The sequence below is a fragment of the Metarhizium acridum genome (genome assembly GCF_019434415.1).
Source record: "Metarhizium acridum strain ARSEF 324 chromosome Unknown scaffold_13, whole genome shotgun sequence".
Taxonomy (NCBI): Eukaryota; Fungi; Ascomycota; class Sordariomycetes; order Hypocreales; family Clavicipitaceae; genus Metarhizium; species Metarhizium acridum.
The window spans coordinates 968,236-995,018 of record NW_027094016.1 but is presented as its reverse complement, the minus strand read 5'-3'; the positions used below and the strand labels follow the sequence as shown (position 1 = coordinate 995,018).

General features: G+C 53.7%; 12 protein-coding genes across 15 annotated transcripts; 7 read left to right on the top strand and 5 right to left on the bottom strand.

Annotated features, from left to right (window-relative positions):
• The first annotated feature begins 107 nt into the window (after positions 1–107).
• Positions 108–2,006, top strand: J3458_002891 (uncharacterized protein). Of its 3 annotated transcripts, XM_066117455.1 has the most exons (3): positions 108–516; positions 585–1,201; positions 1,276–2,006. In XM_066117455.1, exons 1-3 carry the CDS (start codon positions 418–420, stop codon positions 1,658–1,660), a joined length of 1,101 nt encoding a protein of 366 aa, XP_065977241.1. In that variant the 5' UTR covers positions 108–417; the 3' UTR covers positions 1,661–2,006. The 3 variants fall into 3 exon arrangements, with proteins under 3 accessions (XP_065977241.1, XP_065977242.1, XP_065977240.1); XM_066117456.1 differs by having other exon boundaries at positions 585–2,006; XM_066117454.1 differs by having other exon boundaries at positions 331–1,201; positions 1,276–1,935.
• A 328-nt stretch (positions 2,007–2,334) lies between these two features.
• On the top strand, positions 2,335–5,012 carry J3458_002890 (uncharacterized protein). Its single transcript, XM_066117453.1, has 5 exons — positions 2,335–2,761; positions 2,888–3,539; positions 3,607–3,924; positions 3,982–4,045; positions 4,097–5,012. The coding sequence occupies exons 1-5, from the start codon at positions 2,452–2,454 to the stop codon at positions 4,928–4,930; spliced, it is 2,178 nt and encodes a 725-aa protein (XP_065977239.1). The 5' UTR covers positions 2,335–2,451; the 3' UTR covers positions 4,931–5,012.
• Positions 5,013–5,542: 530 nt separating this feature from the next.
• Positions 5,543–6,709, top strand: MTQ2 (S-adenosylmethionine-dependent methyltransferase). Its single transcript, XM_066117452.1, has one exon. The coding sequence runs from the start codon at positions 5,763–5,765 to the stop codon at positions 6,501–6,503; it is 741 nt and encodes a 246-aa protein (XP_065977238.1). The 5' UTR covers positions 5,543–5,762; the 3' UTR covers positions 6,504–6,709.
• A 352-nt stretch (positions 6,710–7,061) lies between these two features.
• Positions 7,062–7,642, bottom strand: smd1 (Sm snRNP core protein Smd1; the record flags this gene model as incomplete). The annotated part of the gene is made up of 3 exons (XM_007816288.1): positions 7,062–7,363; positions 7,480–7,529; positions 7,629–7,642. 3 exons carry the CDS (start codon positions 7,640–7,642, stop codon positions 7,062–7,064), a joined length of 366 nt encoding a protein of 121 aa, XP_007814479.1.
• Positions 7,643–8,248: 606 nt separating this feature from the next.
• Positions 8,249–11,137, top strand: J3458_002887 (uncharacterized protein; the record flags this gene model as incomplete). Its single annotated transcript, XM_066117451.1, has 3 exons — positions 8,249–8,317; positions 8,618–10,890; positions 10,960–11,137. 3 exons carry the CDS (start codon positions 8,249–8,251, stop codon positions 11,135–11,137), a joined length of 2,520 nt encoding a protein of 839 aa, XP_065977237.1.
• A 672-nt stretch (positions 11,138–11,809) lies between these two features.
• Positions 11,810–12,762, top strand: J3458_002886 (uncharacterized protein; the record flags this gene model as incomplete). Its single annotated transcript, XM_007816286.2, has 3 exons — positions 11,810–11,901; positions 11,999–12,210; positions 12,335–12,762. The coding sequence occupies 3 exons, from the start codon at positions 11,810–11,812 to the stop codon at positions 12,760–12,762; spliced, it is 732 nt and encodes a 243-aa protein (XP_007814477.2).
• Positions 12,763–13,037: 275 nt separating this feature from the next.
• BNA1 (3-hydroxyanthranilic acid dioxygenase) lies at positions 13,038–14,037 on the bottom strand (the record flags this gene model as incomplete). Its single annotated transcript, XM_007816285.2, has 3 exons — positions 13,736–14,037; positions 13,556–13,631; positions 13,038–13,481 (listed from the first exon to the last, which is right to left on the bottom strand). The coding sequence occupies exons 1-3, from the start codon at positions 13,765–13,767 to the stop codon at positions 13,038–13,040; spliced, it is 552 nt and encodes a 183-aa protein (XP_007814476.1). The 5' UTR covers positions 13,768–14,037.
• Positions 14,038–14,274: 237 nt separating this feature from the next.
• CTR2 (copper transpport protein) lies at positions 14,275–15,498 on the top strand. Of its 2 annotated transcripts, XM_066117449.1 has the most exons (4): positions 14,275–14,699; positions 14,747–14,930; positions 15,125–15,212; positions 15,282–15,498. In XM_066117449.1, the coding sequence occupies exons 1-4, from the start codon at positions 14,622–14,624 to the stop codon at positions 15,397–15,399; spliced, it is 468 nt and encodes a 155-aa protein (XP_065977235.1). In that variant the 5' UTR covers positions 14,275–14,621; the 3' UTR covers positions 15,400–15,498. The 2 variants fall into 2 exon arrangements, with proteins under 2 accessions (XP_065977235.1, XP_065977236.1); XM_066117450.1 differs by having other exon boundaries at positions 14,747–15,212.
• On the bottom strand, positions 15,499–17,173 carry PCD1_1 (8-oxo-dGTP diphosphatase; the record flags this gene model as incomplete). The annotated part of the gene is made up of 3 exons (XM_066117448.1): positions 15,499–16,302; positions 16,442–16,658; positions 16,709–17,173. The coding sequence occupies 3 exons, from the start codon at positions 17,171–17,173 to the stop codon at positions 15,635–15,637; spliced, it is 1,350 nt and encodes a 449-aa protein (XP_065977234.1). The 3' UTR covers positions 15,499–15,634.
• Positions 17,174–17,324: 151 nt separating this feature from the next.
• On the bottom strand, positions 17,325–20,505 carry J3458_002882 (uncharacterized protein). Its single transcript, XM_007816282.2, has one exon. It carries the CDS (start codon positions 19,744–19,746, stop codon positions 18,283–18,285), a length of 1,464 nt encoding a protein of 487 aa, XP_007814473.2. The 5' UTR covers positions 19,747–20,505; the 3' UTR covers positions 17,325–18,282.
• A 2,076-nt stretch (positions 20,506–22,581) lies between these two features.
• J3458_002881 (uncharacterized protein) lies at positions 22,582–23,185 on the top strand. Its single transcript, XM_066117447.1, has one exon. The coding sequence runs from the start codon at positions 22,677–22,679 to the stop codon at positions 23,070–23,072; it is 396 nt and encodes a 131-aa protein (XP_065977233.1). The 5' UTR covers positions 22,582–22,676; the 3' UTR covers positions 23,073–23,185.
• A 1,649-nt stretch (positions 23,186–24,834) lies between these two features.
• Positions 24,835–25,800, bottom strand: ERD1_1 (protein-ER retention protein; the record flags this gene model as incomplete). Its single annotated transcript, XM_066117446.1, has 1 exon — positions 24,835–25,800. One exon carries the CDS (start codon positions 25,798–25,800, stop codon positions 24,835–24,837), a length of 966 nt encoding a protein of 321 aa, XP_065977232.1.
• Between the last annotated feature and the right edge of the window lie 983 nt (positions 25,801–26,783).

The following is a 26,783-nucleotide window of genomic DNA, read 5'->3' as shown; positions in this document are numbered from 1 at the left end:
ATTTGGCGGGCAGCCGCGGGAAGAGATCGGTTGGTGTCACTTTTTGGTCTTTCGGCTGGTGGATACCGAGGCCTTCAAGGTATTTACCCCAGGAACCTCGGCATCTTGTTCGAGACTGCGAGTACTTACAAGATCGCCCTCCTTCCAAATTCCAACGTCAGGCGAGTTGTTATTTCGCAACTGCTTCGGCTTTTAGATTGTTTGGGGACATTCATTTTGTTTATTCAATTACTTTAGGGACTTTTTTTTTTTCGTGGCGCCGTCTGCGAATTGATTTGCTGGTAACCTCGAGTACACATACATCCCCTTCCGGTGACGCAATTGGTGCTGGTGGTGCCGGAGGGTAGCTCGAGTTACGTCTAAAAGCCTTGAATATTCAGCTTGGGTCACGCACGCCGTGGACCGTGACGATTCGCAATGGCGGGCAGGGTTCGTCAGCCCATCGATGAGGTTGCCTTCAGCAAGTTTCTGGGCGAAAATGTGCCCGAGATTAAGCTGCCGATTGACCTGAAGCAGGTATCTACGACACTCTACAACGTCCTCCCCTCCCGCTTCTTCCTCACCTGCTAACGCGAAATCAACAGTTCGGCTTTGGTCAATCCAACCCAACGTACCAAATCACGGCCGCCGACGGGCGCAAGTTTGTCATGCGCAAAAAGCCCCCCGGCAAACTCGTCTCCAAGACCGCCCACAAAGTCGAGCGCGAGTACCGCATCATGCATGCCCTGGAAAGCACCGACGTCGCCGTCCCCAAGACCTACTGCCTCTGCGAGGACGACTCCATCATCGGCACGCCCTTCTACATCATGGAGTTTCTGGACGGCCGCATCATCCAGGATTTTACGCTGCCCGACGTGAGCCCGCAGGAGAGGACCGACATGTGGAGGAACGCGATTGAGACGCTGGCGCGCTTCCACGCCGTCGACTACCACAAGGTTGGGCTGGGCCAGTTCGGGAAGCCGAGCGGCTTTTACAACCGCCAGATCCAGACGTGGAGCACGATTTGCATGGCGCAGGAGGCAATTGAGGATGTGGAAACGGGCGAGAAGGTCGGCCGGCTGCCGTGGTTCGAGGAGACGGTTGGCTTCTTCATGGACGAGCAGCGGCAGCCGGCTGATCGGACGACGCTGGTGCATGGGGATTATAAGATTGATAACTTGATCTTTCACAAGACGGAGCCGAGGGTGATTGGAATCTTGGAGTACGTCTTTTCTTCTCTTTGGGGGGGGAGGTATCCCTTCTCATACTCACGTCTGTACTAATAGGCTGAAATAGCTGGGAAATGTCCACCGTCGGCCACCCGCTCTCCGACGTGTGCAACCTGCTCATGCAGTTCTACACGGCTCGCCACGCGGGGGCCGCGCCAGAGTCAGCACAGGGCTTTTTGCCCGGCCGCACGCCGGGTCTGCCGACCGAGGCGCAGCTGCTGCGGTGGTATACCGCCATCACGGGGTACAACCCGCAGCCTGACATGAGCTGGGGCATGGCGTTTAATATCTTCAAGCTGGCCGGTGTGTGCCAGGGCATCGCGGCCAGGTACGCGAGGAGGCAGGCGAGCAGTGAGAAGGCGAAGCAGCATGCCGTTACGAGGGTGCCGCTGGCTGAGTTTGCGTGGGAGCTGATCCAGGAGGCCGACGGCAAGGCTGGGTCGAAGCTGTAGAGCCCGGAGAGTTGTATATGAGATGATGTGGCACGGAGTTTTACGAGTTGGAAGCACCTGTTTATTGACCCGTGGTTTTGGGTACATGTGAAATGATGCCGAAAGTCAGATTACTGGAACGTGACGTGATGAAGAGGTTGGATGACTCCGGCAGGCTTTGGCTGTACTAAGCTGTGTGTGCGCTGAGCTTATCGGACCTTTTGGTTTCCTCGGTGATGTTGCCTTACGGGATGTGAATGTGACGGACTTGTTAATCTAGCTTCAGTGGACCCGGGTCTCTTGTCTGACTCGAGGGTTGCTCAGTCCGGTGCACTTACTACACATCTCTTTATGCAGCACTGTAACGACATTTTTGCACAATCACGGACAACAATTGGGGCACGAGAGGCCGGTCGTTGGCACTTTGGTGTTGTAGCATAGCTGAGACACGCGATGCATAATGGTCTGGTGGCACCGGGTGGCGAAGCATTCTATTGGTGTTCCCCGCATGGCCCCAAGCAGGCAAGCACAGGGTTGCATAATAGCATTGACCGCTGGAAGCAGCCTGGTTGTTGCATCGCTGCAGCCCAACGGCGCGATGACGCACTGACCGACTTGCCATGGGCCGGCCACATGCAGGCTTCAATTGAGCTGCTTCAATGCTGCTTTGTCTCCTTTAGTCCACACGTGCCTGCCCGCGCCGCCTCCATGCTTCCATGCCCACCAACCCTCCGCCCTCGTAGGTAACATCAAATACCATAATCTCGCCGTTACACATTGCATCTGCAACACCTGTGCGTGCTCGTCTTTTCATGGCCCCGGACCGCAAGCGGCACATTACCCTGCCGCCGCTGCCTGTTGAAGAGCGCCGCCCTTTGCTGGGCAGCCTGGATTCCGACTACCATGGCGCGAATGATGACGCGGGGGAACAGATGTACAGCTGTATGACGAGTCCACATAGCCATTTACCTGTGTATACCAATATTCATCGAATTCGGAGAGACATTCTCAGCGTTGTCGAGGATTACCTGAGTCTGGAGCAGTTGAGGGATGTGAGGATAAACGTCACCGTCATCAGGCCCCTGGTGGACAAGTTTTACGAGTTGGATGATATTTCCATCAGTAAGTTTGCATTCTTCAAATCTTCCCTCTTTCTTCTCCAAAAAAAAAAAAAAAAAAGATTGGGTCCAGGGAAACAGCACAGGGTGGTGAGTGAAAACGTGTCCCCAGGACTAATCCTCTCTTCAGTTTATTGCTTGTTGGTCAATCGGGCTCAATTCCTCCTGGAGGAGTCTTACTCCAGCACACGACACAATGTGAATTGGACGCGCGCCACCCTTTGCGAGCTCATTGCTACACGGATTCTCCGGCGGTTGGGTGAAGACCACGAGGGTCCCGAAGGTCTTCTACTGCTTGCCAACGTTCTTGTCGCTGGGTTTGAGCCGTTTCAGAACGCCCCCGACCATATTCGAGAAGAGGCCGAGATCAAGACGGCGTGGACCTATCACCGCACACTGCCGTCTCTTGAGGTTGCCATCTTGACCGAGAGCAAGCACTTCCTCAGCTCAAGCTCCTGCCACCGCATCATAAACGCCATTTACGAAGGTCGCATCATCTACACTCCGTCGACCTTTTGGGACATCATACCGGATCACTACAAGTTGAAGCCGATATCCTTGTATGACCCGCGGGACTCGCCATTGTTGAATCAGTATCGTCTAATTGTGCCGCGGAACCGAAATATCCTTGAATCGATACAATTTGCCATTCTCCTCGCCTTGTACCTTGGCGTTATGCTTGAAAGAGAGAGGACCAAGCTTACCGTGCTGGAGGCCGCCTTTGATATCTATGCGTTTGGCTGGGGTTTGGACCAGTTTGCTACCATTTTGGCGCACGGATGGTGTGTGTAATCTTTGTTTGGGATAGCAATTTCATCTATACGGCTCGCTGACAAGTCTATACTATAGGGGCGTCTATACCCAAAATCTGTGGTCTTTCTTGGACGTTGGGTTCATTTGCATTTACTCAGTCTATGTGATGCTTCGACTACATGGCTGGCGCGTAGGCCGGTTGGGACCGGGAGAACAAGCCTTTGATGTACTCGCGCTTGCGGCTCCCATGTTGGTACCGCGATTAGCCTTCACCCTACTTTCTGAGAACCTTCTCCTACTGTGTTTAAGATCGATGATGGCAGACTTTTTCTTCCTCACTGCATTATCGGCCTGGTGCTTTTTTGGGTTTCTTCTCAGTCTCTTGTGGCTGGGCGAAGGAGCGCATCCTATTGTGTAAGTTTTTGTGCGTATCGCATCACGTTTCATTGCTAACTTTCAATGTGTATGTAGAACGATATCAAAGTGGATGATTTATATTTGCTTTGGACTGGACGGTACCGGCATTCAGCGATCAGTGAGTCTCCAATCACCACAACTTTCAAAATCGAATGACTAACTCGGCAAGACTGAGTTCCACTGGCTCCTTGGCCCGAGTCTAATGGTGGCGTTCGCATTTCTCGGCAACACACTCTTTCTCACGATTCTCGTGTCTATGCTCTCAAACACCTTCGGTAATATTTCGGCCAACGCAACATCAGAAATTCAGTTCCGCCGAGCTGTCTTAACCCTTGAAGGAGTCAAAGCCGATGCTGTCTTCGCATACCAGCCTCCTTTCAACCTCCTGGCGGTTTTCTTCCTTCTACCACTCAAGTTTGTCGTCAGCCCCCGGTGGTTTCACAAGATACACGTCGCCACTGTTCGCCTTGTCAACCTTCCTCTACTCCTCATTATTGCTGTAGCTGAGCGCCGAATCACATGGACATCTAAAGCCGTAAACCGCACCATATACCCGCGGGCGAAGAAATGGTTCTGGCAAAAATGGCAGCTCTCTGCCCATCGCTATCTTCGCGCTGTGTTCCAGGTTCCACCCCCGGAAGATGCCCATCCAGAAATTGCGGTGGACGACCATTTAACACAACACCTTATCCGACGCCAATTTACGAGACAAGCGACGGTGGAGGGAGTAGTGCCTCAGGTTCGGAAACCATCGCGTAGGGACTCCATGTTTCCGGATAAAATGAGGGGCTCGTTCAACGGAGATACTATGAACGTGGAGGCTAGGTTGGAGTCTATGGAGAAGTCGATGCAGAAAATGGAGCTGCTGCTTTCAAAATTGGTTTCGGTAGACGATGAGGTCATCACTGATACTTCAGAAGATGAAGAATTAGGAGAGGGAAGTACTTTGAGAGAGCCGACCGAGGGATTTACCACGGAGTCATCGTTTGCTGGGCAACAATAGGCACGTCCCTCCATCCATGTTAGCGAGGCGTTTTGGGTGATTCACTACCATAGCATTTGCCAGCTGTCAATGAAATTGTGGGCATGTAACCGCAGTTTCCCTTGTTTCTTTTTTCTCCTCTTCTCCCTTTCTTCTTTTTACACCTTTTTGCACTTGTGTTCTCCTTCCTCCAAACCGTAAAACTTAGACTACACCAATCCCCTAAATCATCTTGTCTAGAGGACCGAAAATGTGCACAGTAACCTACTTCCATAACAAAACCTGCCTCCACACATGGGCCGTCATCACGAATGGCTGCGCCCCCTTCATGGGATTCTCAACTTGTCCTTCGTTTGCGTGCGGTGCTGGAGCTACCAAGGGGAGGCCGAGATTTTACAACACGGTCACGAGGGCGTGTCCGCGCTGTAATGAGACGATGGGCATCCCGTATGATCGGAACTTGGTACGGGTCGTGGAAAGTATGGGATGGGGTTTGAAGATTGGCGCGGGGCCGGACGAGGATGATTGGGGAGTCGATTTGAAGGTCACAGGGTGCAGGTGTGTTGTTCTGTGAAAGGTGCCAGATGCTGGTGGGTTGGCTTTTTGTATGTTGGGATGTGGGGGTTGGGGGAGGGGGGAGTTGGTGATGGCCCTCCAAGTTTTCAACATGCAGCGTTGTTTCGTCGTGCACTGAAGAAGCCAACTTTTAAAAACACGTCTGGCTCTACGAGCAGGATATCATACCCAATCAAGTTACAGCTCATTGAATCTCATTCTCTCTTTTTCCACAACGCGATTGACCCCTTCCCTCCCCCCATCTACCAACACTCACCAACTGCACCAACCGCCCAGGATGCTTCCAACCCCAGATACATCCCACGTGCCCTATTCGCGCGTCTACGAACCGGCCGAGGACTCCTTCCTCCTCCTGGACACGCTCTCTTCCCCCTCGGAAACGGCCTTTCTGCAGACGGCCTTCCCCTCCTCGTCCCCCGCGCCCTTGGTCGTCGAGATTGGCACCGGCTCGGGCATCGTCGTCGCCTTCCTCAACGCCCATGCGCGCACGCTCTTCGGCCACCGCCACCTGCTCACCTGCGGCGCCGACATGAATGCCTTTGCCTGCCGGGCCACCGTGCAGACCGTCCTCACGGCGGCCGCCGCCAACGCCGGCTCGCACGGCATGTACCTGGGCTCGTGGACGGGGGACCTCGCGGGCGCGCTGAGGCCGCGCGAGGTGGACGTGCTGGTGTTCAACCCGCCGTACGTGCCGACGCCGGAGATGCCCGTCCGGCCGGAGGCGTTTGCGGACGACGGCGGCGAGCCGAGCTGGGACGACGAGGGCTACCTGCTGAGCCTGTCGTACGCGGGGGGCAGAGACGGCATGGAGACGACGGAGAGGCTGGTTGGGATGCTGCCGGGGGTTTTGTCGGCGAGGGGGTGCGCCTACCTGTTGCTGTGCAGGCAGAACCGGCCCGAGGAGGTGGCGACGAGGATTGGCGAGCTGGAGGGGTCCTGGAGGGTTGAGGTTGTTGGGAGCAGTGGCAAGACGGCGGGGTGGGAGAAGCTGTGTGTTTTGAGGATATGGAGAGGTTGACTGCGGCTGGAGTGGCTGGGGCTCGGGGGGAGCGTGATGATGGGTTGCTAATGGGACTGAGGCGAGGTCCTTGATATATCATGATGGACGGGCGAGAGAGAGCGACATGTACACGCTTGCTGGTCTACTTTTTGTCCCACCCAAAAAAAAGGGCTGGCTGGTGGGCGCACGTCTGTCATAGCTAGAGCGTAGAGGCAAACATGACGCGGGGGGCAATGCAAAATAAAGGCATGTCTGAACTGTTTTCATGTAGTAGTGACCAAACATCCCAAACGCCAATACCATCGAGTGTGCGACCATGATCGTGATGAAATGACTTCCCCCATGCCACTGCGCTATTCCACCCCCGTCATTCATTTTTTTTTTGCCCACCTAGCCATTTCTATACATCAGCGATCCGTTGGTCGTTGCTGCCTTCAAGCCGAATTTCTCGCCCCGCACGGATTTGGAAACAATCCCCCGCCACTCATCAGTACCGTCGGTGGATTCGCTGGCATCAGGAAACGCTTGCACAGTCGTCTTTGTCCGAATTTCAATCTCCCCCTGGTCCGGAAGCATCTAACCCCTTCCACGGCCGCGTCCGCGTCCTCGTCCTCTAGGGCCTCCTCTGCCTCCACGGCCGCCGCGTCCACCCCGCTCGGCCTCCTTGCGGGCCTTGTTCTTGGGCTTGGGTGCGTCGTCGATTAATAGGGTATCGAGGGGCAAGGAGTCGGGGAGAATGAAGTATCGGATTGTGGAGCCTCGAATGTTCATTGTGTCGAGGGAGATGGGATCTTGGCCTCTGGGCGTCATCTTGACGGTGCGCAGGGCGGTGTTCATCTGCGGTGAGACGGAAGAGATGGTGCCGTGGACGATGGTGCCTGAGAGGGGTGAGGAGGGAGGTCAGCTATGCGCTCTTTGCTCATTGTTCGACCTAGACAGAAAGCTTTCGTTTCGCGAGGCCAAGCATATTGGCGGTGAGGTGGGTGTATCGTACCATTTTTCAACTCAATCGTCACCGTCTCGTTGGCGCACTTCATCAAGAACCTAGGTCGCGAAACATTCAGCATCCACGTGCGGCCGATTGGGAGCAAAACAAACGACATAAATTCTCTCAGTTTCGATGCCTGATTCAAGTGCACTTACCGAACGAGCTTCATGTTGGGCGGTGATGAGGTGCGGGAGGCAATGTCAAATCAATGTTGTCGTCGTCGGTCTCCCGCTTGATGCAGTTGCCGCACGCCTCACACAATCTCTCTCTCAGCCTGGTCGAAGCTTTGGCTTGGCAAGGCGAAAAAAAGGTAGGCCGGAAAAACACAATCGCCAGGGCCACGTGACTTCGAGATTGGCTCGCCTCGTTTGTTGGCACGGATCGCGTAGTGAACGCCTCGGGTCACGGGTGGGTAAGTCCTTATCGATAAGGCCCGGGGTTAAGCCACCGGGGCGTTTGTCCCTCCAGTGTCGACGATGAGGACCAAACGATTTCCTGTATTCTTCTTTTTATATCGTGGCGCTCACGTTCATTTCCTGCATCCTTTGTCGCATGTAATATCGCCTCTCGGCCCTTGTACCGCGGTGAAAGGGCTGTATTTACAGCCGGACAAGCTTTCTTTCCGCATTCGACTGCTCTCTCCGGTACATGCCGCCCTGAGCTCCTCATCTGGCTTCACTCACCCCACCAAACCGTTGCGTACTTCACGGCCGTTTCGATTTGCACCCTAGGTCGGCAGAAGTTGAGGCAGGGTCCGGAAAGAGTATATGTCATCATGATATCTGGGCGAGGTGGTGCGGGAGCGCGGGCTGGCCGCATCCGCCCTCCTCGTCGCATTGTTCGTGTAAGTTACCATCTGGTTTGCCTCGTCACAACGCCAATGAACTGTCCAACATTATAATGTTTGTGTTTTCAAACCCGAAAATCTTTCCATTTTTAAAAGCTTCTCTTATCCCAGAGTGGTATTTGCAAAAGCTTCTCCTTCACCATTGTCAAGATGGCCTGAAGCAGTTGAGAGAGACTTCTTCTGCTGTTGAAGTCCCCGAAGAAGAAGCACGCATGCACCAGGCAGATGGACCACTTTGATGACTCTACAATAATGCTGAAAAAAGATATATCATGGCTAACAAAATACTCCTCACAGCCGAATGCCGCAGGCGAAGATGGAGATTTTGAAAACTGTTGGAACATGCTCAAAGAAGCTCTGCGAGATATTCACAACAAAAGCTGCGGCCGACTCTCATTCGAGGAGCTTTATCGGGCCGCCTACAAGATTGTCTTGAAAAAAAAGGGTGGGGTTCTCTATGAGCGAGTCAAGCAGTTTGAGGAGCAATGGTTCGCCGAACATGTCATCCCCAAGATTGAGGTATTGGTTACCAAAAGCTTGATCAATATTGGCATCGATAGGAACTTGGCGAGCTCGGTGAATGAACGTCGCCAGACGGGCGAAAAGTTTCTCAAGGGACTGCGGGATACCTGGGAGGATCACAACATGTCTATGAACATGACGGCGGATATTCTCATGTACCTGGACAGAGGGTACACGCAACAAGAGCCAAATCGAGTACCGATATTCGCTACTACTATAGCTCTTTTCCGAGACCACATCCTGCGATCCTGCCTCAACACCAATTCGACTAATTGTGTCATTGATATTCTTGTTTCTGTTATGCTGGATCAGATTGACATGGAAAGGGAAGGCGACGTCATTGACAGGACTCTAATACGTAGCTGCAGTCGGATGCTCAGTTGTCTCTACGAGGCCGAGGATGAGAATGAAAGTAACAAGCTCTATCTCACGGTGTTTGAGCCTCGATTCTTGAGCAACAGTGAATCATTCTATGCTGCCGAGTGCCAGCGCCTTCTTCGAGAATCCGACGCTAGTACGTGGCTGCGGCATACCCAGAGGCGTTTCCATGAGGAGGTGGACAGGTGTGGCACGACAATCGAGCTGGAGACATTAGCCAAGGTTTCGGCAGTCATCGAGGAACAACTGATTGTCAAGCATTTGTCAGAATTCCTCGCCCTCGAAGGCAGCGGGCTGAAGTGGATGATTGATAATGACAAGATCAGTGACCTGTCGATATTGTACAGATTAATCTCCAGGGTGGATGACAAAAAGACGGCTCTTCGAGAGATTTTACAAAAGCGTGTTGTCGAACTAGGGCTCGAGATCGAAACCGCCCTACGAAATACCGATTTTTCAACGGCCCAGGCTGATGGAGACGAGCCCGCAGAGGGGGAGAAGACCAAAGCGCTTAACCCTGCTGCGCAGCAAACTGCCGCTGCCATCAAGTGGGTTGACGATGTGCTGCGCCTCAAGGATAAGTTTGATAACCTGTTGGTGCAATGCTTCCAGGACGATCTTACTATCCAGACTTGCCTCACCAAAAGTTTCTCCGACTTTATCAATATGTTCGTCCGAAGTTCCGAGTACGTGTCACTCTTTATTGACGACAATCTGAAGCGAGGTATCAGAGGCAAGACTGAGGCTGAAGTGGACGTTGTCCTGGACAAGGCCATCGTCCTCATTCGATACCTTCTCGACAGGGACATGTTTCAGACATACTACCAGAGACATCTGGCTCGCAGACTACTTCATGGCAAGTCTGAAAGTCACGATGTGGAGAAGCAAATCATATCTCGCATGAAGCAGGAATTAGGACAGCAGTTTACCAGCAAATTTGAAGGCATGTTCCGGGATCTTGTGACGTCCTCGGAGCTTACAACAACATATCGGGACCACATCCGCAACGTCAGCGATGGCGAGAAGGTCGTCGACTTGAATGTCAGCGTGCTCACCACCAACTACTGGCCACAGGAAGTCATGGGTCGGCAGGCTTTCATCGGCGACAGCTCCCGCATCACCTGCAACTACCCTCACGAAGTTCAGAGGATACAGGCCAGCTTCGAGCAGTTCTACCTTAGCAGCAGGAACGGGAGGAAACTCACGTGGATCGGTACAACTGGCAGTGCTGATATCAAGTGCATATTTCCGGCAATCCCTGGAAAGTCTGGTGCGCTGGCTAGGGAGAGACGGTATGAAATCAATGTACCCACGTTTGCCATGGTTGTGTTGATGCTCTTCAACGACCTCCAAGATGGCGAGAGCCTCTCTTTTGAAGAGATCCAGGCCAAGACCAGTATACCAACACCAGACCTTATGAGGACATTGACAGCCATTGCAGTGGCGCCAAAGTCTCGTGTATTGGCCAAGGATCCCCTCACCAAATCCATCAAACCCGGCGACAAATTTGCCTTCAACTCTAGTTTCCAAAGCAAGACGGTACGCATCAAGGCACCAATAATCAACGCAGTGTCCAAGGTCGAGGACACGCAGGAAAGGAAGACTACCGAAGAGAAGAATAACCAGACGAGGGCCCATATTGTGGATGCTGCAATCGTGAGAATCATGAAGTATGTTCCGGACTCGCCCCCCGTCTTGTGTAGTATCCAGAGCGCTGCTGACCTTTTTTTTTTTCCAAGATCTCGAAAAGAACTCAGCCACTCGCAACTAGTTAGTGAGGTTCTCTCACAGCTTGTCGGCCGGTTCAAGCCCGAGGTGTCTCTCATCAAGAAGCGGATCGAAGATTTGATTGTGCGGGAATACCTGGAGCGACCTGACGAAGACGGTGCGCCGTCAATGTACCGCTACATGGCATGAGTGGTTCCATGGGTGGTTGTCTCTCACGAATTCAGGAACATTTGTAACGGCGTAGAAGGGATTTGGGGTTTCCATAGCGCATTTGGAGATTCTTGCATCGCGCGGGATGTTTTGGGTTGCATGGCAAGGCGATGACGGCTTTGAGAAGGATCACATCTCTGTTATTAGCGGCTAGTGCTGGGTTACAAAGTTAGATATCATGCTACTAGATACATACTATTGCTATTATCGTGCAGAAATATTTGTTTGCTGTGTCGCTGCCAGGCGTACAACTACGGGCACTTACCTTGTGCCCCTGGTATGTAGCATACCGCTCGCCGGCGTGCATGCAACTTGGTTACTCGCCGTGTGACCGTTGGCACTCGCAGTATTCTCACCTAGTCATGTGTACGCCAAGAATTCAAACCTAGAAACAAGAGAGTCCTTGAAATTCTGGCATTCCATGGCCCCAGTGCCAATGCATATCTCGGGCATGCCTCACATCTCCTCCCCACCGGCCTTCAGGAACCCGGAACCCCAGCCGAGGAACCACCAAGGTTGAGCTCCGACTCTCGGCCACCAAAAAAAAGAAAAGCGTCACAAAACTCACTTCCACGCCCTTGCCTCCCTAATCAACATCGTACATTTCTCCCATAAAACGAGCATCCACTCCTCATCGTCCCTATACTCGCCATGTTCGCCCTCAGAAGGACAATGGCCACCATGGCCGCGCAGTCGCCCCTCAAACAGGCCGGCAAAGTAGTCTGCATCGGCCGCAACTACGCGTACGAACCCTCCCACGCCCGACTCTCATCTAGTTCACTTACCCATCCGTGCATCCATAACCCCCTAGCCACAAACGTGCAGCTAACCCGTGCGCAGAGACCACATAGCCGAGCTGAAGAACATGAAGCCCAAACAGCCATTCTTCTTCCTCAAGCCGCCGTCGTCCATCGTCCTGCCCGGCGAGGGACCCTGCCTGCAACCAAGGGGCGTCAAGATGCACTTCGAGGTCGAGCTAGCCCTCGTAATAGGCAAGATGGTGCGGGATCTAAAGGCGGACGACGGACAGGGCGCTCTGGACGCCATCAAGGGTATGTATGGTGCTCTCACTCTCAACAGGGGCCAACGCAATTCCTCTTTTTTCTCCCGTCTGGCTTTCTGAGCTCTCTCCTCGTCGTGCACGAAAAGTGGACGTGGCTAAGTGAACGTGAATAGCATACGCTGTCGCCATCGACATGACGGCCCGCAACGTCCAGGACGAGGCCAAGAAGAAGGGACTGCCGTGGGACATTGCCAAGGGCTTCGACACGTTTCTCCCCATGAGCAACGTCATCCCCAAGACGGCCATCGGCGACCCGCAGGACGTGGAGCTGTTCTTGGAGGTGAATGGCGAGACGAGGCAGAAGGGCTCTACGGGGTTGATGATTTACCAGATTCCCCGGATTATGAGCGACATCTCCAAGGTCATGACGCTGCAGCCCGGCGATATCGTGCTGACGGGGACGCCGGCGGGCGTCGGGCCTGTGGTGCCGGGGGATGTCATGAGGGCCGGCGTGAGGGTCGGCGGGAGGGAGGTGGAGGAAGGCAGGATGGAGGTCAGGGTTGAGCAGTCGCCCTCTTCGTATGTGTTTGCTGAGACATGAGTTGAGACTTTGGGCCAGGGCTGCGTGGACGGTGTTGTATTATGTGTGTTGCGGTGAGGGGGGCTTGTACGTTGACGGAATTGGCAGGGAGACGGGATGACATAGATTTATTATCATCTTTTGTATTTTAGAGTAAAGACTGCCTTCATTCTTCCCAAGTATGATAATCTACCGCCTACTCCGTATTCAACAACGCCAATTCCTCATGCTCATATTTCGTCACTCGTATTTGTACACCTACTCACTCATCATCATGACGACCCTCGTCCCGCTCTTCATACGGCAAGATTAGGATCCGGTATGGAGCCCGGTTTTGGAGCCCAGTCCGCCAACTGTCCACACGTACCACACCGTCTCTTTGTCTCATCATTCTTAAAGTCCTCAACTGCCTGCTTGATCTGCGTCCCCAGGTCGGTACAGTGAAAGGCAGCTTCATGGACAACAACGGCGCCGTCGCAAGATGCGCAGTACCATCGCATGCGGTCGATGGACTCCAAGGGACGGCGCTGCTCGAGAACAACGCCTACGGTGTTGGCAAAGCGCACCGGGTTGTGAGGGGTGTTGGGTGGCAGCAGAAACATATCACCCTCGCGGATAATGATGTCTCGGAAGGTGCCGTCGTCGACAACTTTGAGCGTCATTGCGCCGCGGTACTGGTAAAACCACTCTGGGGTCTGGTTGATGTGGTAATCAGTGCGGGCGTTGGGGCCACCAACAATCTGTGAAGCGTGAGTATGCAAAGCAAGCAAGCAAGCACGATACGAAGAGGGAGGGAGAAAAAAAGCTAACTCACCATAACAGTGAAATCATCGTTGTAGACGCAGTAGTTGTTGATTGGTGGCTGGAGCATATGCGAGTTTTCCTCTAGCCTGGAAATTTAAAACCCGTTGTTAGCATCTTGTAACGCGCAACGGCTGGCTGTTGGGGTAACACGACGTCATGAGCCGATTGAGACATGAGTAAATTGACTCACCACTTGGGCAGGTTCACGGGAGGGCCCAGCATGTTGACGGCCTAGATGAATAATAGCTCGATGCAGTCGCGGGATTGCGATTAAAAAGAGCTACCAGAGGTTGTTGCTATTGTTGGGTTGCTCTGCTTTGAGAGAAAAGCTGCTCCGGTGGTTGAGACGTTGCGGAGTTTGTAAGCCAAAAAGGAGTCTGGAATCGTGTATCAAGGGTCGTTGATTGACTGGACTGGCCATATTGCTGATCTGGACAGCGCAAACCCCGACACATCCGACTTGACGGCACGCAGCCACAGAGTCGGGAAGGTTCATCGTGGAAACGAAACCGGGGGATATAAAGCAATGCGCTCCTATTGTTGGCCAATAATAGAAGTAAATGCAGAGCAGACTGAAAGAAGATTCCAAGCAATTCCCGTTGCAACATGTGCATAACTTGGGCCCGTTGACGCCATTAGCGCGTCGCACCTGCCTTTTGCTGGGACTGCCCCTCGCCAGCGGGCAGGCAGGAGCTACCCGCCGCACCGTGAGCACCGTGAGTGGGCCACCTTGTCCCGGGTGATCAATCTCCAACGCAGTACAGCCAACAAGCCATGCAGATAACGTGCTCAATATAGCTCCCTTTCTCTCCAACAAGTCGAATAAACTTGCGCCACGGTGCTCCTTTGCTCTCCAAACCATTCTCCGCTCTTCCTCCAGTCCTTTCAACTCCAGCTCCTTTTCATAGGTTTTGGGTCGGGAAACCCCACGAAGCTCAAGTCCTGTGTACATGTGCTCCTCCGAACAACCCTTTCAACTTTGAAACACGAGATTGCGACATCCTTTGCCCCTCGTCTTCTTTCGCCAACATCGCCAGCATCGCACTACCCGCCGTTAGACTCCAACATTCGCCATCATGAACCACGCAGGCATGGATCACGGCGATATGGGCCACGGCGACCACGGCGGCATGGAAGATATGTGCAGCATGAGCGTATGCAGCCACTCGTCCTCACCATGTGCTTGCCTAACTGTTCATAGATGCTCTTCACATGGGACACCACCAACCTGTGCATCGTCTTCCGCCAGTGGCACATTCGCTCAACGCCTGGCCTCATCTTCTCCCTAGTCGCTGTCGTCCTTCTCGCCATGGGCTATGAAGCGCTGCGTGCCCTGTCGCGGCGGTTCGAAGCAAGTGTCGACAGACGCATGTCCGCCCTGCCTCGTAAGTCTCACATCTTTGCTCTCTCCCCCCCTCTTTCCCCTCATTTCTCCCAATGCGGATACATATCCCGGAGCTCTTTCACTCTCATTGCGTCATATTTCCCCCATGCCATGGGATCTGTGCCAATGCTAAGACTTTTGTGATTTGTTGAGGCGATGAACAAGATGCTGAGATCACACCCTTACTCGCGCCAGGATCCAGCCATCCGAATATTGGCAAGCAAGGGCACCTCATCAAGGCTGTCTTCTACGGTGTCCAGACTTTCTACGCATTCATGCTCATGTAAGTTTGACGTCTCGCCCTATCATCTTGGCACGCAAATAAAATGCGCTGACGAGGACTTGTGCACAGGCTCATTTTCATGACATACAATGGCTGGGTAATGCTTGCTGTGTCGCTGGGTGCCTTTCTGGGCTATCTGTTCTTTGGTCACTGTACATCTGCCACCAAGGACAACGCATGCCACTAGGAGGCAACGTCAAGCCTCTACATCTTCTCTCTCTCCGTGTACGCCATTCGGATGAATAGTTCCAACGGCCCCAATATTCCTCATATACCAACAGTTCAGCGAATCAGTTAGTCGTATTTACGCACGCTAATAAACAAAATCTCTCTAAATATACGCTACGTTTATCCCGCCCGGCACGTCTCTTTATGTACGGGTCCCCCGCGCCCCATCTCATCTATACCTTGATGATCCTCGGTCACATCTTGGCCGGCTCGTTGGTGCCCTTGTTCGCCTCTCCCACCTCCTTGAAAACGCCCTCCTCTTCCGCCCTCAGAATAATGTCATGGTCGCCGAACGTATCATTGTGCTCCATCTCGGGATCCTCCCCGTACGCAATCCTAGCCGCGTCAACCAGCAGCCTCCCCGTCATGCCCCATACCTTGAACCTCCCCTCCTGTTCCTGCTGCACCTCCAGCGCCTCGCCCATGTTGCCGTGCGCGCTCGCCCTCCTCGGCTTCGCAACCCGCTGGTTGTTCACGGGCACGTAGAAGTTGTGTATCCGCCAGGGCAGGTCCTTCCACGACGTCCACGCGCCGTCGTACCACGTCCCGGGGGGCAGCTCCTGCCCCGGCCGGGGCGGCAGATCACGCGCCTTGAGGAAGTTGTAGAACGGGGCGCTGAAGACGGCGGCGACCTCGCGCGCATCCAGCCTCGGTATCAGGGACTCCTCGACCAGCGGGCCGGGCGAGCAGGGGTGCGTCCTGTCGGCGTGGAGAAAGGCCACGCACGGCGTGACGACGAGATGCGTCCTCGCCAGCGAGGGGGGGAGGTTGCACAGCGGCTCTATGCGGAACGGCCTGGGGAGACGGAGGTCATCCATCGGCAGGCCAATCTCCTCAAAGGCCTCCCGCCGGGCGATTTGATCTACCAACCCGTTGTCAACTTGTTGCCGCCCCTCCCGACACAAAAGAAGGGGGTGCCCGTGTCGACCGCCCAGGACACAAAGGAAAATGAAACGCATTGTCCATGGGTGGGAAGGGGGAAGAAGGAAGGCAAAACTTACACGGCGTCTCCTCCAGGCTGTCAGCCTTGCCGCCCGGGAGCGCCGCATGGCCCGAGAAGCTCCTCAGGCTCGCGGCCCGCATGGTGATGACGACGCGCAAATCGCCCCAGCGGTCCGCGTACAACAGGACCAGGACGGCCGCGCGCTTCCGGGCAGGCAGCGTGTCCCATAGCGGGAAGGGAGGCGGCTTGTACGCCCGGAGGCGGTTGAGAGCAGCCTGGCCGAGGGGGTGAGCGGGGGCTACGACACGGGGATACAGAAGCATACCAAGGAGAAGGAGTTCAAGCCGGCCATTGTGGACGCATCATAGTACAGTGACTCCTCAAACGCGCCGACAAGGTCTGCCAGCAGGTGTCGCTGGTCGTTGTTGAGACGAGTGGTGTCGAGGGCGGCAGCATCGGCGTCGTGGTGGCGGTTGGGAGCGAGCCCCGCAGCCGAGGCCCGTGCAAGCTGGTCCCGGAGATGGGCGACGTCACGGTCCGTCAGGGACGGTCCTGGCTCGTCTTGGTCGTCTCGGTCGGGCAGGTGATGGAAGGAGTCGGTGCTGAGCGGTGGTGTTGCTCCTGTGCAGGTTGGTGGTGGTGGTGGTGGTGGTGGTGACGAAGGATTCTGGGCGGCGGCCGTTACCGGCATGCTTGGTGGTGGCCGACTGGACTGCAAGCGCTTGGGAGGATGAAAGGTGCAAGTGAATGGCTGCCGGGACGAGGTTGGTTGGTGATTGGTCGTGGCCATGGTTGGTCGGGGTTGGAGTTGGGGCGCCCAACGTTCATCCGGTCCGGCTGAGCGGCCGGCTCTTTCAAGGAAGACTCGCCGAGGGATGGAAACGGCCTAGCTACCAGTGTGTCCCATCGGCTCCGTCTTCACGGGGAAAAAAAAGACTAGTTGGCGTCTCGGCAATGCCCACGCGTTGCCGGCAGACATCTTTTATTGTCTCACTCTCCACGCGCCAACAACCTAGTGGCATACATTGACTCATCATCATCTCTCGCATGCAAGCACGTAGCCGAGCAAACCATCCCAGTTAAAGGAGAATAGGCATCTTTATGCCCTTTGATAACCCAAACAAAGCTCTACCAGACACATTTAACCGCCGTGCCGTGCACACTGGCCAGCAGCGCAACTCTCGGCGCCCATCTGCACCCTCCATCTTCACACCGCATTTTCATCTCCTCCAAGAAATCATCTCACCATCCCCATTTGGCAATTGCCAATTCAGACACCCCAACTAGATGCGTGCCACCAGCGCCCGACTAAGAAACAAGTCAATACATTTGCACCCACACGTCCCAAAACAAACGTAGCATCTGAGTGCTCCCACCCCCACGTAACCGATACCCCCCCCTCTTGGTGACGGAAGCTTGTGGCAATGCGGGGAGATCAAGCTTCCCGCCAACAGCCAAGCCAGAAAAAGACCGGCTCTCTGCGGCGGCGGCGGGGCTTCCGATTCTTTCCCCAAAGTCATGCACATGTGACCATGGAACGACACTCATGGCCTCAAGGGATTTCACCACGGTAATTTGCCTCGCACCACACATGTCTTTCAACTCCATCTATTTTCAGACACCAAAAATCATCATAGCTGGTCTAGGAAATGGTAGCCATTGGAAAACTTCCTACCTCCAAGTGACATGAGTGAGAAAGGAGAAAAGCCAATTAAACACCCAATGTATGCCATGCACTCAAACTCCCGAAATCTAGACCGTCTCTAAATCGATTTCGCCTGAATCCTTGCCGTGGCGGGATAAAATAGATAAAAGGCTGAAAATGAAAACAAGCATGCTCTGTCCTGTACCATTCGCCAGCACCGTGTATCCGTTCCATCATGCGTCTAATGGTAACTTTTAGTAATGGGTATTGCGCAACATAATCGACCCCGGAACGACCTTCATTTGCAGCTTCATCTGTTCTCGTCGCTTCGCCGCCTTCTCCATCAGGATCTGTTTGTGTCTGTCAGACGGGCGGATGATTGATTCGCGCATCTGATCCTGCTTGAGGCCTGTAAATTGACCATCTGACCCGATACGAGAGGTACTTGACGTGCGTCTATGAAGCTTGCCATCCTCCGAGGTTCGGTTGGCAAGCCAGTCTTTAAGGTTGGACATGACGTGGCCGTCATCACCATCATCATCAGAGTCGCTATCCCATGCGCTCATCAGAGGCGGGGCGGGACTCGGTCTGGGAGGTGGTGCTGTGGCCAAGGCAAGTATTGGTGTAGAGGGTGCTGAGCGTGGGAGCGAAGGCGCACTGATCCTGCATGTGTCATGGGCATTCGGTGATGGGGATTGCGACACAGATTCCTCCGGTTGCTTTGGCTGCCGAGATCCCTTGAACAAGCTCTTTTGTTTGGGTTTTGCCGCGACAATGTCAATAGGCTGAGGAGTTTCTCGGCGGCGGAATCGTGAAGCAGCCGCCAATGCTAGGCTCAATGATGATCTCTTCTTCTTGTTTGGTGTAGGGAGCTGCAAAGAACTGTCGCTGAGCTGGCAAGAGTCTCTGCTTGCAAGCTGAGCCGCAAACTCGTGATACTCTCCTGCAGCTGCATAGTCGCTGAATTGACCATAGGCTGGGTCCCACGGGCGGATTGGCCCCTCATCCAAGTGCATCTGGGCAAACGAACCGCTCAAACTTCCAAACTGCTTCTCACTTCCGTCACGCATTGGTTGTTTGTGAATGCTCAGCGGTGGCGGCACAATAGACAGGTCAGGAGACATGGGACCCCATGAGCTTCCCCTGCTAGAGGACTCATCTACATCAGTCTCCAACACTGGCACCAAATGATAATCTGGAGTCTCGTAGGTCACTGGCTCGTCTAATCTCACCCCCGATCCTGTAGAAGACGAGTCTGAGTCCGCGCCTCCCGAACGGAAGGATTGCTCATCCATTACATCCACGTCCATACCAGTGAGTTGGTAAATCTTCTGCTGCGAAGAGCGGCGAGACCACGTTGATCCCGAATAGCTGTTCCTATGAAAGTGACCAGACTTGGGTGAAGATGAGACCGTCACCGAGGGGAGTCGCCGCGGGGCAGAGCTAGACATTTCTGTCCGAGTATTGTTTCTCCGATCAATGGGAAACGATGCTTGAAAGGCAAAGGCTGGCAACGACGCCGGCGCGGTCGCGGAGCCCTTTCCACGAGGCTGAGGAGTCATGGCTCTTGGGGCAGAGGATGTTGATGTAGGAGGAAGAGGTGGCAGCGGTCTGTTTGCGTAGGCCTGCATGTCAGCGGGTGTCGAAGCGCTGTACTTGTGACCACGACGGAATTGGCGGTTCTGAGGTGACTGTTCTGACGGAGTAGGTTGGTTCATGATGTGGTTGAGAGAGGTCGGTCTCTGCCCTCTGTATTTGAAACGGCAGCAAGCACAAACGTCAATGGGCTATTGTCAATCAGGCTTCGAGTTGATTGACACGCGGGCGACAATGGGAAGAAAAAGACCGGCGGGTGCGGCAGACGCTACGCCTGCTGATAGAGTGGGAGCGGCTGATGATATGCCGCTCAAACAATAGCTTGAAATGCTGAAAGAAGAATGAGCAGGAGCGGATCCCCTCGATCCACGTCCCGACCATATGACAGCGCAAAACACCGTGGTCGGCCAAGATAATCAGTCTCGGCCTTCTTTGTTGTGTTGCTCGAAAGGCCCGGTCAGACGTTGTCCAAATGCGTCAACTGCCGAGTTATCGCGTGTGATGACGGGGTGTTGGTGGCAGCCAATGCCCAAGTCTTGTCATGTACCCGGTCAAGAGTGAATCTTTGGAGAAGGGCGACAAGATACGGCGACGGAGGTCAAGGGGCCAGTGACAAAAAAAAGAAGAGAAAAGAAAACCCAACCAAGCAAGATCCGTGGGGGAAAATAAGAGGCGGCGCTTTTAATGAAGTAAATAAGGCTTGTCGGTTTTTGTTCCGGGGTGTGTGTCCCCTCTGGTCTTTTGGTCCTCCCTCCTCTTGGGTCCTTTTGCACAATTGCTCGATGGTCGACATGGTCCGGGCAATCCATGTTTGCCCCATCTTCCCATCTTTGCCATGTTGCCATGGGATCTGCCCTCCCATGTCTCCCGGTTGCGGGTGCATGCGACTGTAACAGAGCACGGAGTACCGAGAGTGCATACCCCGTACTCCGTACAGAAGACGACGATGGAAGCGCAGCCACTCGCCTGGTGGTGTGGGCAGCCGGCCTGCTAATGGCCGACTTTGTTGCAGTGCCGTCCGCCTGCACTGTCTTTATTATTCAAAAGCACGGACCACTCTGTGGCGTTTGTGGCGTTTGTGGCTTGTACCGTGTTTCTACTGTCCGAGCCATGTACCGCCTCATCTCTATTGTTTGCGTCGTATTATGGCTTCTACGCTACTGCCAGCCACCGAACTGAGGAGCGCTTTTGTGAATCAAGCACATCAAAGGTGGTGATTGCTGCGCACATAAAGATGGCACGGCGGCTAACGCCCCGCGAGCATGATGCAGTCATGGCTCGATTTTTTAGAGGAACTCCAAATAAGGTTATAGCTAATGACTTTGCGGTTACCGACAGAACTATTCGTAGGCGGCAGTTCACGTCGGCGAATTCAACCGGGATAAAAAGACTCGGATCCTACCTGCATACACCCAGGATGGAATTTTACACGCAAAGATCTGTCGAGGATCTACTGATAGTGCTGTCTTTGAGGAATTTATCGAGGAGCTACTACCGCTCCTCGGCAAGTTCCCTGCTCCAAAATCTGTCGTCGTGATGGATAATGCGTCCTTCCATCATTCTAAAAGGATCCGGGGAATGTGTGCAGCGGCTGGAGTAAGAGTATTGTTCTTACCACCATGTTCCCCCGATTTCAATCCCATCGAGGAGTATTTTGCTGAACCGAAGCGATTCATCAAAAAGCACTGGTTCAGGGAGCATGATCATACTCGGCCGTTTGATACCTTTTTACGCTGGTGCGTTTACCAGGCTGGAGAGCGACGTGAGAGTGCAGAAGGTCACGTTCGCCACTCTGGGATCACTATTAGATATGCACAATGGGTAGAATACGCACAAGACAGCAAATATTCAAGATTTTAGTCCATCTTCATCAAAAAAAATAGACTACAAATGCCATGGCCTCCATCACTTTACTGTTTTCAATCCTAGATACAAGCATTAACTCACAATGTATTTGTCTGATAATGCCTCTGTAGACTGAAGTCGCAGAGCTCAATGTAATGGCTGGATGTCATAGCGTCGGCTATCATGACTAAACTTAGCCGAAAGTTCAATTCGGACGAAACGAAGTTTTTTGGTATCAAGCAACGGGCTGCAGACAGAGTCTACAGCACAACAACGAACAAATAACAATTTGCAAAACAAGCTGATTAACAGTGCATCTCATAACCTGACAGTATTGGGCTGTGGTCTCGTTTATTAGTGGCTAGTTTAGTAATACCACCAGAACGAGATCCTTCTGGTTGGTCTCCGAACGCAGCTAGGATGCGTGACTGAAAATTGAAACAAGGCTCGAAGGGAATGCTAACGCATTGAATGGTCGGCCAAATCGTAGGAGTCCTCGCCAAGTCCGGCCTTTCAAAGATTTCGAGGTGTTCCGACATAACGGAGAGTCCAAAAAGATATGTGAATCTGCAGTCGGACTCGTTCGTCACCAGAAGACAAGCCTTGTTGAATGAGTAAATCGGAATAACAAAGTTATTGCACAGATGGCATACCCTACACGGTGATTCTAGATGCTGCTGGTGCCAGAGTAAGATGCAGAATAGACAGGGGTCTTGAGACCATTTCACCGGCGTTATGCGCGGTAATCTGTCCCAAAATTTATGGTCTGGAGCGCCGTAAGATCTATTTTGACGCCGATTATATTTGCGGCGCTGCCTCTTGAAATCTAACTTCAAATCTGACTTATGCTCTCTAGTCAGCTTTTTGGCCATGGGGAGGCGCTGGGGTAGTGGTTAAATGGCTGTTTAATTTTTAACGCCTAAGCGCCAACAATACGAGGTACATGCCATGGCCGTGTCTCGCACTGTGTAAAGCCACAATTTGCATTGTTGTTAGAGATTGGGGGCGACACCATAAGCCATTTCTGATGATGGATCCTTGACATGCCCCACCTGCCATCTAGACCTTCCCATTGTGTCATCCACCCACCCAGGCGTGGAAAGCGCCCCTCCCCCCAACCCATGTCATATTCATATTCCTTCATGCCCTTGGTATCCTGCCCTGCTGACAATCAATATCAGCAGGAATACTCCGTATTACGGAGTACATGGCACTCCTTACTGCGTACTGGAACTCCGTTCGCCCTTGCCAAGCTAAATTGAACGCCAACCCCATGTCCTGGATCACGGTCTCCACCGCATACAGGGCTGCTGCCACTTCCCTACAATATTTCATCCTCAGTTGGTTGCTCCTGCCTCTTCCTGGCCCTTTTAGAACATCCGGGGCATCCTCTTGCACAGCCAGCCAAGGCCAGCCACACACCCAATCCCCCGACACTCCAACTTCCAAGCCAAAACTCCCACCAGTCAGCAATCCTTCCACACCGGCTTCTACCAGCCTCGACGTAACCGTCCGATGTAAGATGCATAATGCCAACTATGCGCATCGTCATCTGCGAATACAACCGGCTCAGCAGCATAGCAAATGTGGACACCTTAGCTGAGACCTTTTCCTACTCCGTCATTGTACAAGATGCTGACCGCTCACTGTGTGGTCGTGAGACATCATAACCACTTGCCCCAGAAGATGTCAGGTTGCTTCTAGAACCACTCACCAGCGAGCCTCTATTACTTAAGTAGTAATGTGGCGTTGGCCGTTGAATGGCTCAATGGCTAAATGGCGGACGGATTTGCCGTGCATTTGGAGATGTGAGCACCATCACATAAACAAGGCTAACCACCTTCGCCGCAATTCCAACCTAAATCTAACAAGGCCCGCTCCGCCTGAATCGTGCAAATGAGGCAACCTCGGCTCACAACTCAGTACAATTTTTGCAATGCATCAATCATCGGGCAAGACTGCTCGCTTGGCGGTGCGGATGGGCGGGTGCAGTGGACGCCTTGCTCCAACTTTCAATGTCAATGGTGGGCTTATTGAGAGTTGTGAGTCTTACTCACAACCTAACTGCTCTGTACGGCGCACCCGAATGAGTCTGTGACTAAGACATTCAAGTCGTCACTGGTCGTCTGACGACCTCTGTGGGAGTACGGAATACACGTCTCGCAGGCCTACTAGTAGCTAGGGCGCATGATGCTGATTTAAAAAGGGCAAACGGATAACGCGCTACTGCACAGCTTCATGTGCTACGCGTGGCCGCGGCCGCGGATGAACAACTAAAGATGCCTCCCGCTTAACAAACGTCTTGGCCGACTTATTCTCCCGGTCTCTTTTGGTCCACGTGAAGATCAGAGGGTTGAGGACTGGATAAGACGAACACGCCATGGAGGCAGTCGCGGTACGTCGTATCTATACAAGCAGAACAACGATAAATACTGTCATCTCTGGAATTAACCAGTGTACCGAGCATATTGCTGCCAGAATAAGCCACCGCCCGGACTTGAGCGGAAGACGGGAGGGAGCAGGTGGCGTCGTGGTGTTGGGGGCGAGGAGATGACCCAACTGCTCCGGGAAAGGGCCACGCACGCTCTGGCACCAAGAACAAGCTTCAGCCCAGTTCGCCAACACAAACATTGTCATGCGAATGCAACGCTAAGCCGAAAGATGAATGAAGCGGTCAGCGAAATAAGACCAACTGTATATCTTTTTTTGGGCGGCTGTTATTTCCGAGACGGGCAAAACACTTCCATGCTTGAAAAGCAAACTTGCTCAAGCATCAGCTTCCGCCGGCAATTCTAGGCATCTCGTCATTGATGAGCCTTACGGAGTCTTGATGTGGTCCATCCATCTGTGTTCCGAATCCACATGCCTTCTCGCTTACCTGCCACATGCTTGATAGTAAATCGGCTGCTGGGGTCAATCCCCCCACTTTCCAAGAAGTGCTTGCTTGAAAGATGACGCATATTGACGCTGCCGCATTCAGGGTTCCGCGCTCTCCGTACGGAGTACAAGCAGCATGCGTCGTCGCCTGTCGGCCCCCAAACGGCGCTTGCTATCTTGGATGCCGATCCTAGTCTCCGAGTAGTACGGTACACCAAATTCTATTAATATCGTAGATTATATTCGTAAAGAGCAAAGAAAAGAAAGAAGGAAACGCCAGGCTGTTCCTTGTGTTTTTTTATTTTACAATGATAATAATAACAATCCTAACAGAAACGTGTGTCCGCACCGTAGCATAAGCATGTGTGCAGATGCAGATACAGTTCCTCGCCCGCAGGAACATGGACCTTGTCACGAGTCGTGGATTCCAACGCCATGCCTGTCCCCTCTTTGGCATGGTATTCCTCCTCGTACATTGGAGAAATCTGTTATTCGTCGTCGTCATCCTTGCCCTGGTAGTCGCCTAACAAAATATCATCAATACCCAACCCGGTAGACGAATTCCTAATCCACTCGGTTTCCACCCGGAAGAATATCCACACCCATCGCCGAAACACCTCGAGAAGCTCTATTAGAAAGATGCCGCTCTCAAAATCACTAAACCTGTCCAAATGAGGACTGAGCTTCAAGGACCAAGTACACCTCAGCATCAGGTCCAGCACAATGACAGCGTAGTACATGAAGACCGGGCGGAAGATGAGCCTGTCGCGAAGCCCCCAGGGGTGGTGGGACGAGTTGCGCTCCCGCCTAGACGCGAAGAGCGTCATGTCCCAATCCTTGGCGACGTCCCAGTAAAACGAATACAGCGAGTTGACAAGCACGGCTGCCAGCCAGGCCCTGTTGTACGCCGCCTTGGCCGCCGCGTCGTCCGTGTTCCGCTGCAGGGCGCTCGCGACGAGGACGGGGAACGCGGTAGAGTACTTGAGGGCGTTGGCCAGATGCTGGCCTCCCCAGCCCGCCGACTCCTTGTACGGCGCCCGCCGGACGCGGAGGTACTCGACGATGCACTGCCGGAACCGTATGGCGCTGGGCACGCCCATCAACAAGGGCACCATGACGGTCCCGCCGCAGCTCCGATCCGGCCGCCTCGTGGACGATCCGCCCGCCGTGAAGAACATGCACAGCGTCACAAACACGTCGCCGCACACCTTGGCGTACGACGTCAGCACGTCGGCGAGCAGAATGTCGCCAAACTTGCCGTCCTGCGCCTCCGCGATGCCCCCTACGCTGACGCGCTTCAGCGTCGCGAGGAACCGCCGCCTCCCGCCGCTGGGCAGGTTCTTCAGCGGGACCAGGAAGACGGCGACGATGCCGGCGAGGTACGTCATGGGTATCCAGTCGTAGTCGATTACGCGCGACGCCGCCCCCCGCGTGCACAGCCAGAAGAGCACCATGGACACGGCGAAGAGGCCCGAGAGGACGGTCGCGAGGCGGTACGTCGAGAAGTGGTGCGGTATGTGGTGCGGCGAGGAGCGGCCCGGGTAGCGTATCAACGCCGGGACGTCGACTTTGGCCAGGTACAAGTAGTGCAGGTTGAGGCCCCATCCCCAGACGGCTGGGCGTTTTGGTTTGGTTTAGCTCCTTGTACGATTCGGAAGCTCGTTCGGGGCGGGAGACAAGGAACTGACCTAGTGTTGCGATGAAGCCGACGCGATAGGGAAGAGGGAATACGAGGCTGAAGGCGTCGAGTTCGGGTTCGACTGCTGGATCACCGTCCATGGTGGCGGCGCGTCATGGACGCAGGTGGTAAGTGGTGTAAACGAGTGGTGAGAAGTAGATGGGTGCCCGGCAGTAAAAGAGCGGTGCGCGGGTCGTAGAGCACAAGGGCAATCGTTGTCCCGTGAGATGAAGTTGTAGATTGCAATGTCTACTTTTTTTTTCCTCAGGGGGCCACGAGACACGACACGTTGGGCTTCGTTGGAGCTACGTCACGCCCCGCCGTGGCTGGCTTGAGATCCACTTTTCTCTAGGCTCAACATTCATTAGGGTGCATTGCTTCTTTTGTTTGGCACTATGGCTTGGTCTTACTACCCTCCTCGTCTTAGCACGGGTTTGCTTATTTATACATCGATCTTTTTTTTTTTTTATGAAGTACTGAGCCAACTACAGTAAGATAAGCCACTAACACATTGCCTATCCATCGCCTGGGACTGCAGGCATCGGGCGGATTTGGACAAGAGCTTCTTTTTACGGGACTCGTATAGCTAGACAATTGAGGATTGCTCTGGGATAAGGGGCTTCGTGGGTTAATAAAAAAAAGGGTAAGCATGGGCTTATAAAATGTGTACAATGTCACCCCCGTTGGTTGCCCCATGCGTATACGGTGTGCTCGAGTAAACGATACTCGGGGCATCTCGCCCGGTCAAGCTACCAACGC

What these genes read in the sequence shown, in the direction of transcription:
- J3458_002891 (XM_066117455.1), top strand. Translation starts at nt 418, where the DNA reads ATGGCGGGCAGGGTTCGTCAGCCCATCGATGAGGTTGCCTTCAGCAAG. An exon ending in TGCCGATTGACCTGAAGCAG is followed by an intron (nt 517 to 584) that starts GTATCTACGACA and finishes CGAAATCAACAG; the next exon opens with TTCGGCTTTGGTCAATCCAA. An exon ending in AGGGTGATTGGAATCTTGGA is followed by an intron (nt 1,202 to 1,275) that starts GTACGTCTTTTC and finishes AGGCTGAAATAG; the next exon opens with CTGGGAAATGTCCACCGTCG.
- J3458_002890 (XM_066117453.1), top strand. Translation starts at nt 2,452, where the DNA reads ATGGCCCCGGACCGCAAGCGGCACATTACCCTGCCGCCGCTGCCTGTT. An exon ending in ACCATTTTGGCGCACGGATG is followed by an intron (nt 3,540 to 3,606) that starts GTGTGTGTAATC and finishes TCTATACTATAG; the next exon opens with GGGCGTCTATACCCAAAATC. An exon ending in GTACCGGCATTCAGCGATCA is followed by an intron (nt 4,046 to 4,096) that starts GTGAGTCTCCAA and finishes TAACTCGGCAAG; the next exon opens with ACTGAGTTCCACTGGCTCCT.
- MTQ2 (XM_066117452.1), top strand. Translation starts at nt 5,763, where the DNA reads ATGCTTCCAACCCCAGATACATCCCACGTGCCCTATTCGCGCGTCTAC.
- CTR2 (XM_066117449.1), top strand. Translation starts at nt 14,622, where the DNA reads ATGAACCACGCAGGCATGGATCACGGCGATATGGGCCACGGCGACCAC. An exon ending in AAGATATGTGCAGCATGAGC is followed by an intron (nt 14,700 to 14,746) that starts GTATGCAGCCAC and finishes AACTGTTCATAG; the next exon opens with ATGCTCTTCACATGGGACAC. An exon ending in TTCTACGCATTCATGCTCAT is followed by an intron (nt 15,213 to 15,281) that starts GTAAGTTTGACG and finishes ACTTGTGCACAG; the next exon opens with GCTCATTTTCATGACATACA.
- J3458_002882 (XM_007816282.2), bottom strand. Translation starts at nt 19,746, where the DNA reads ATGAACCAACCTACTCCGTCAGAACAGTCACCTCAGAACCGCCAATTC.
- J3458_002881 (XM_066117447.1), top strand. Translation starts at nt 22,677, where the DNA reads ATGGCACTCCTTACTGCGTACTGGAACTCCGTTCGCCCTTGCCAAGCT.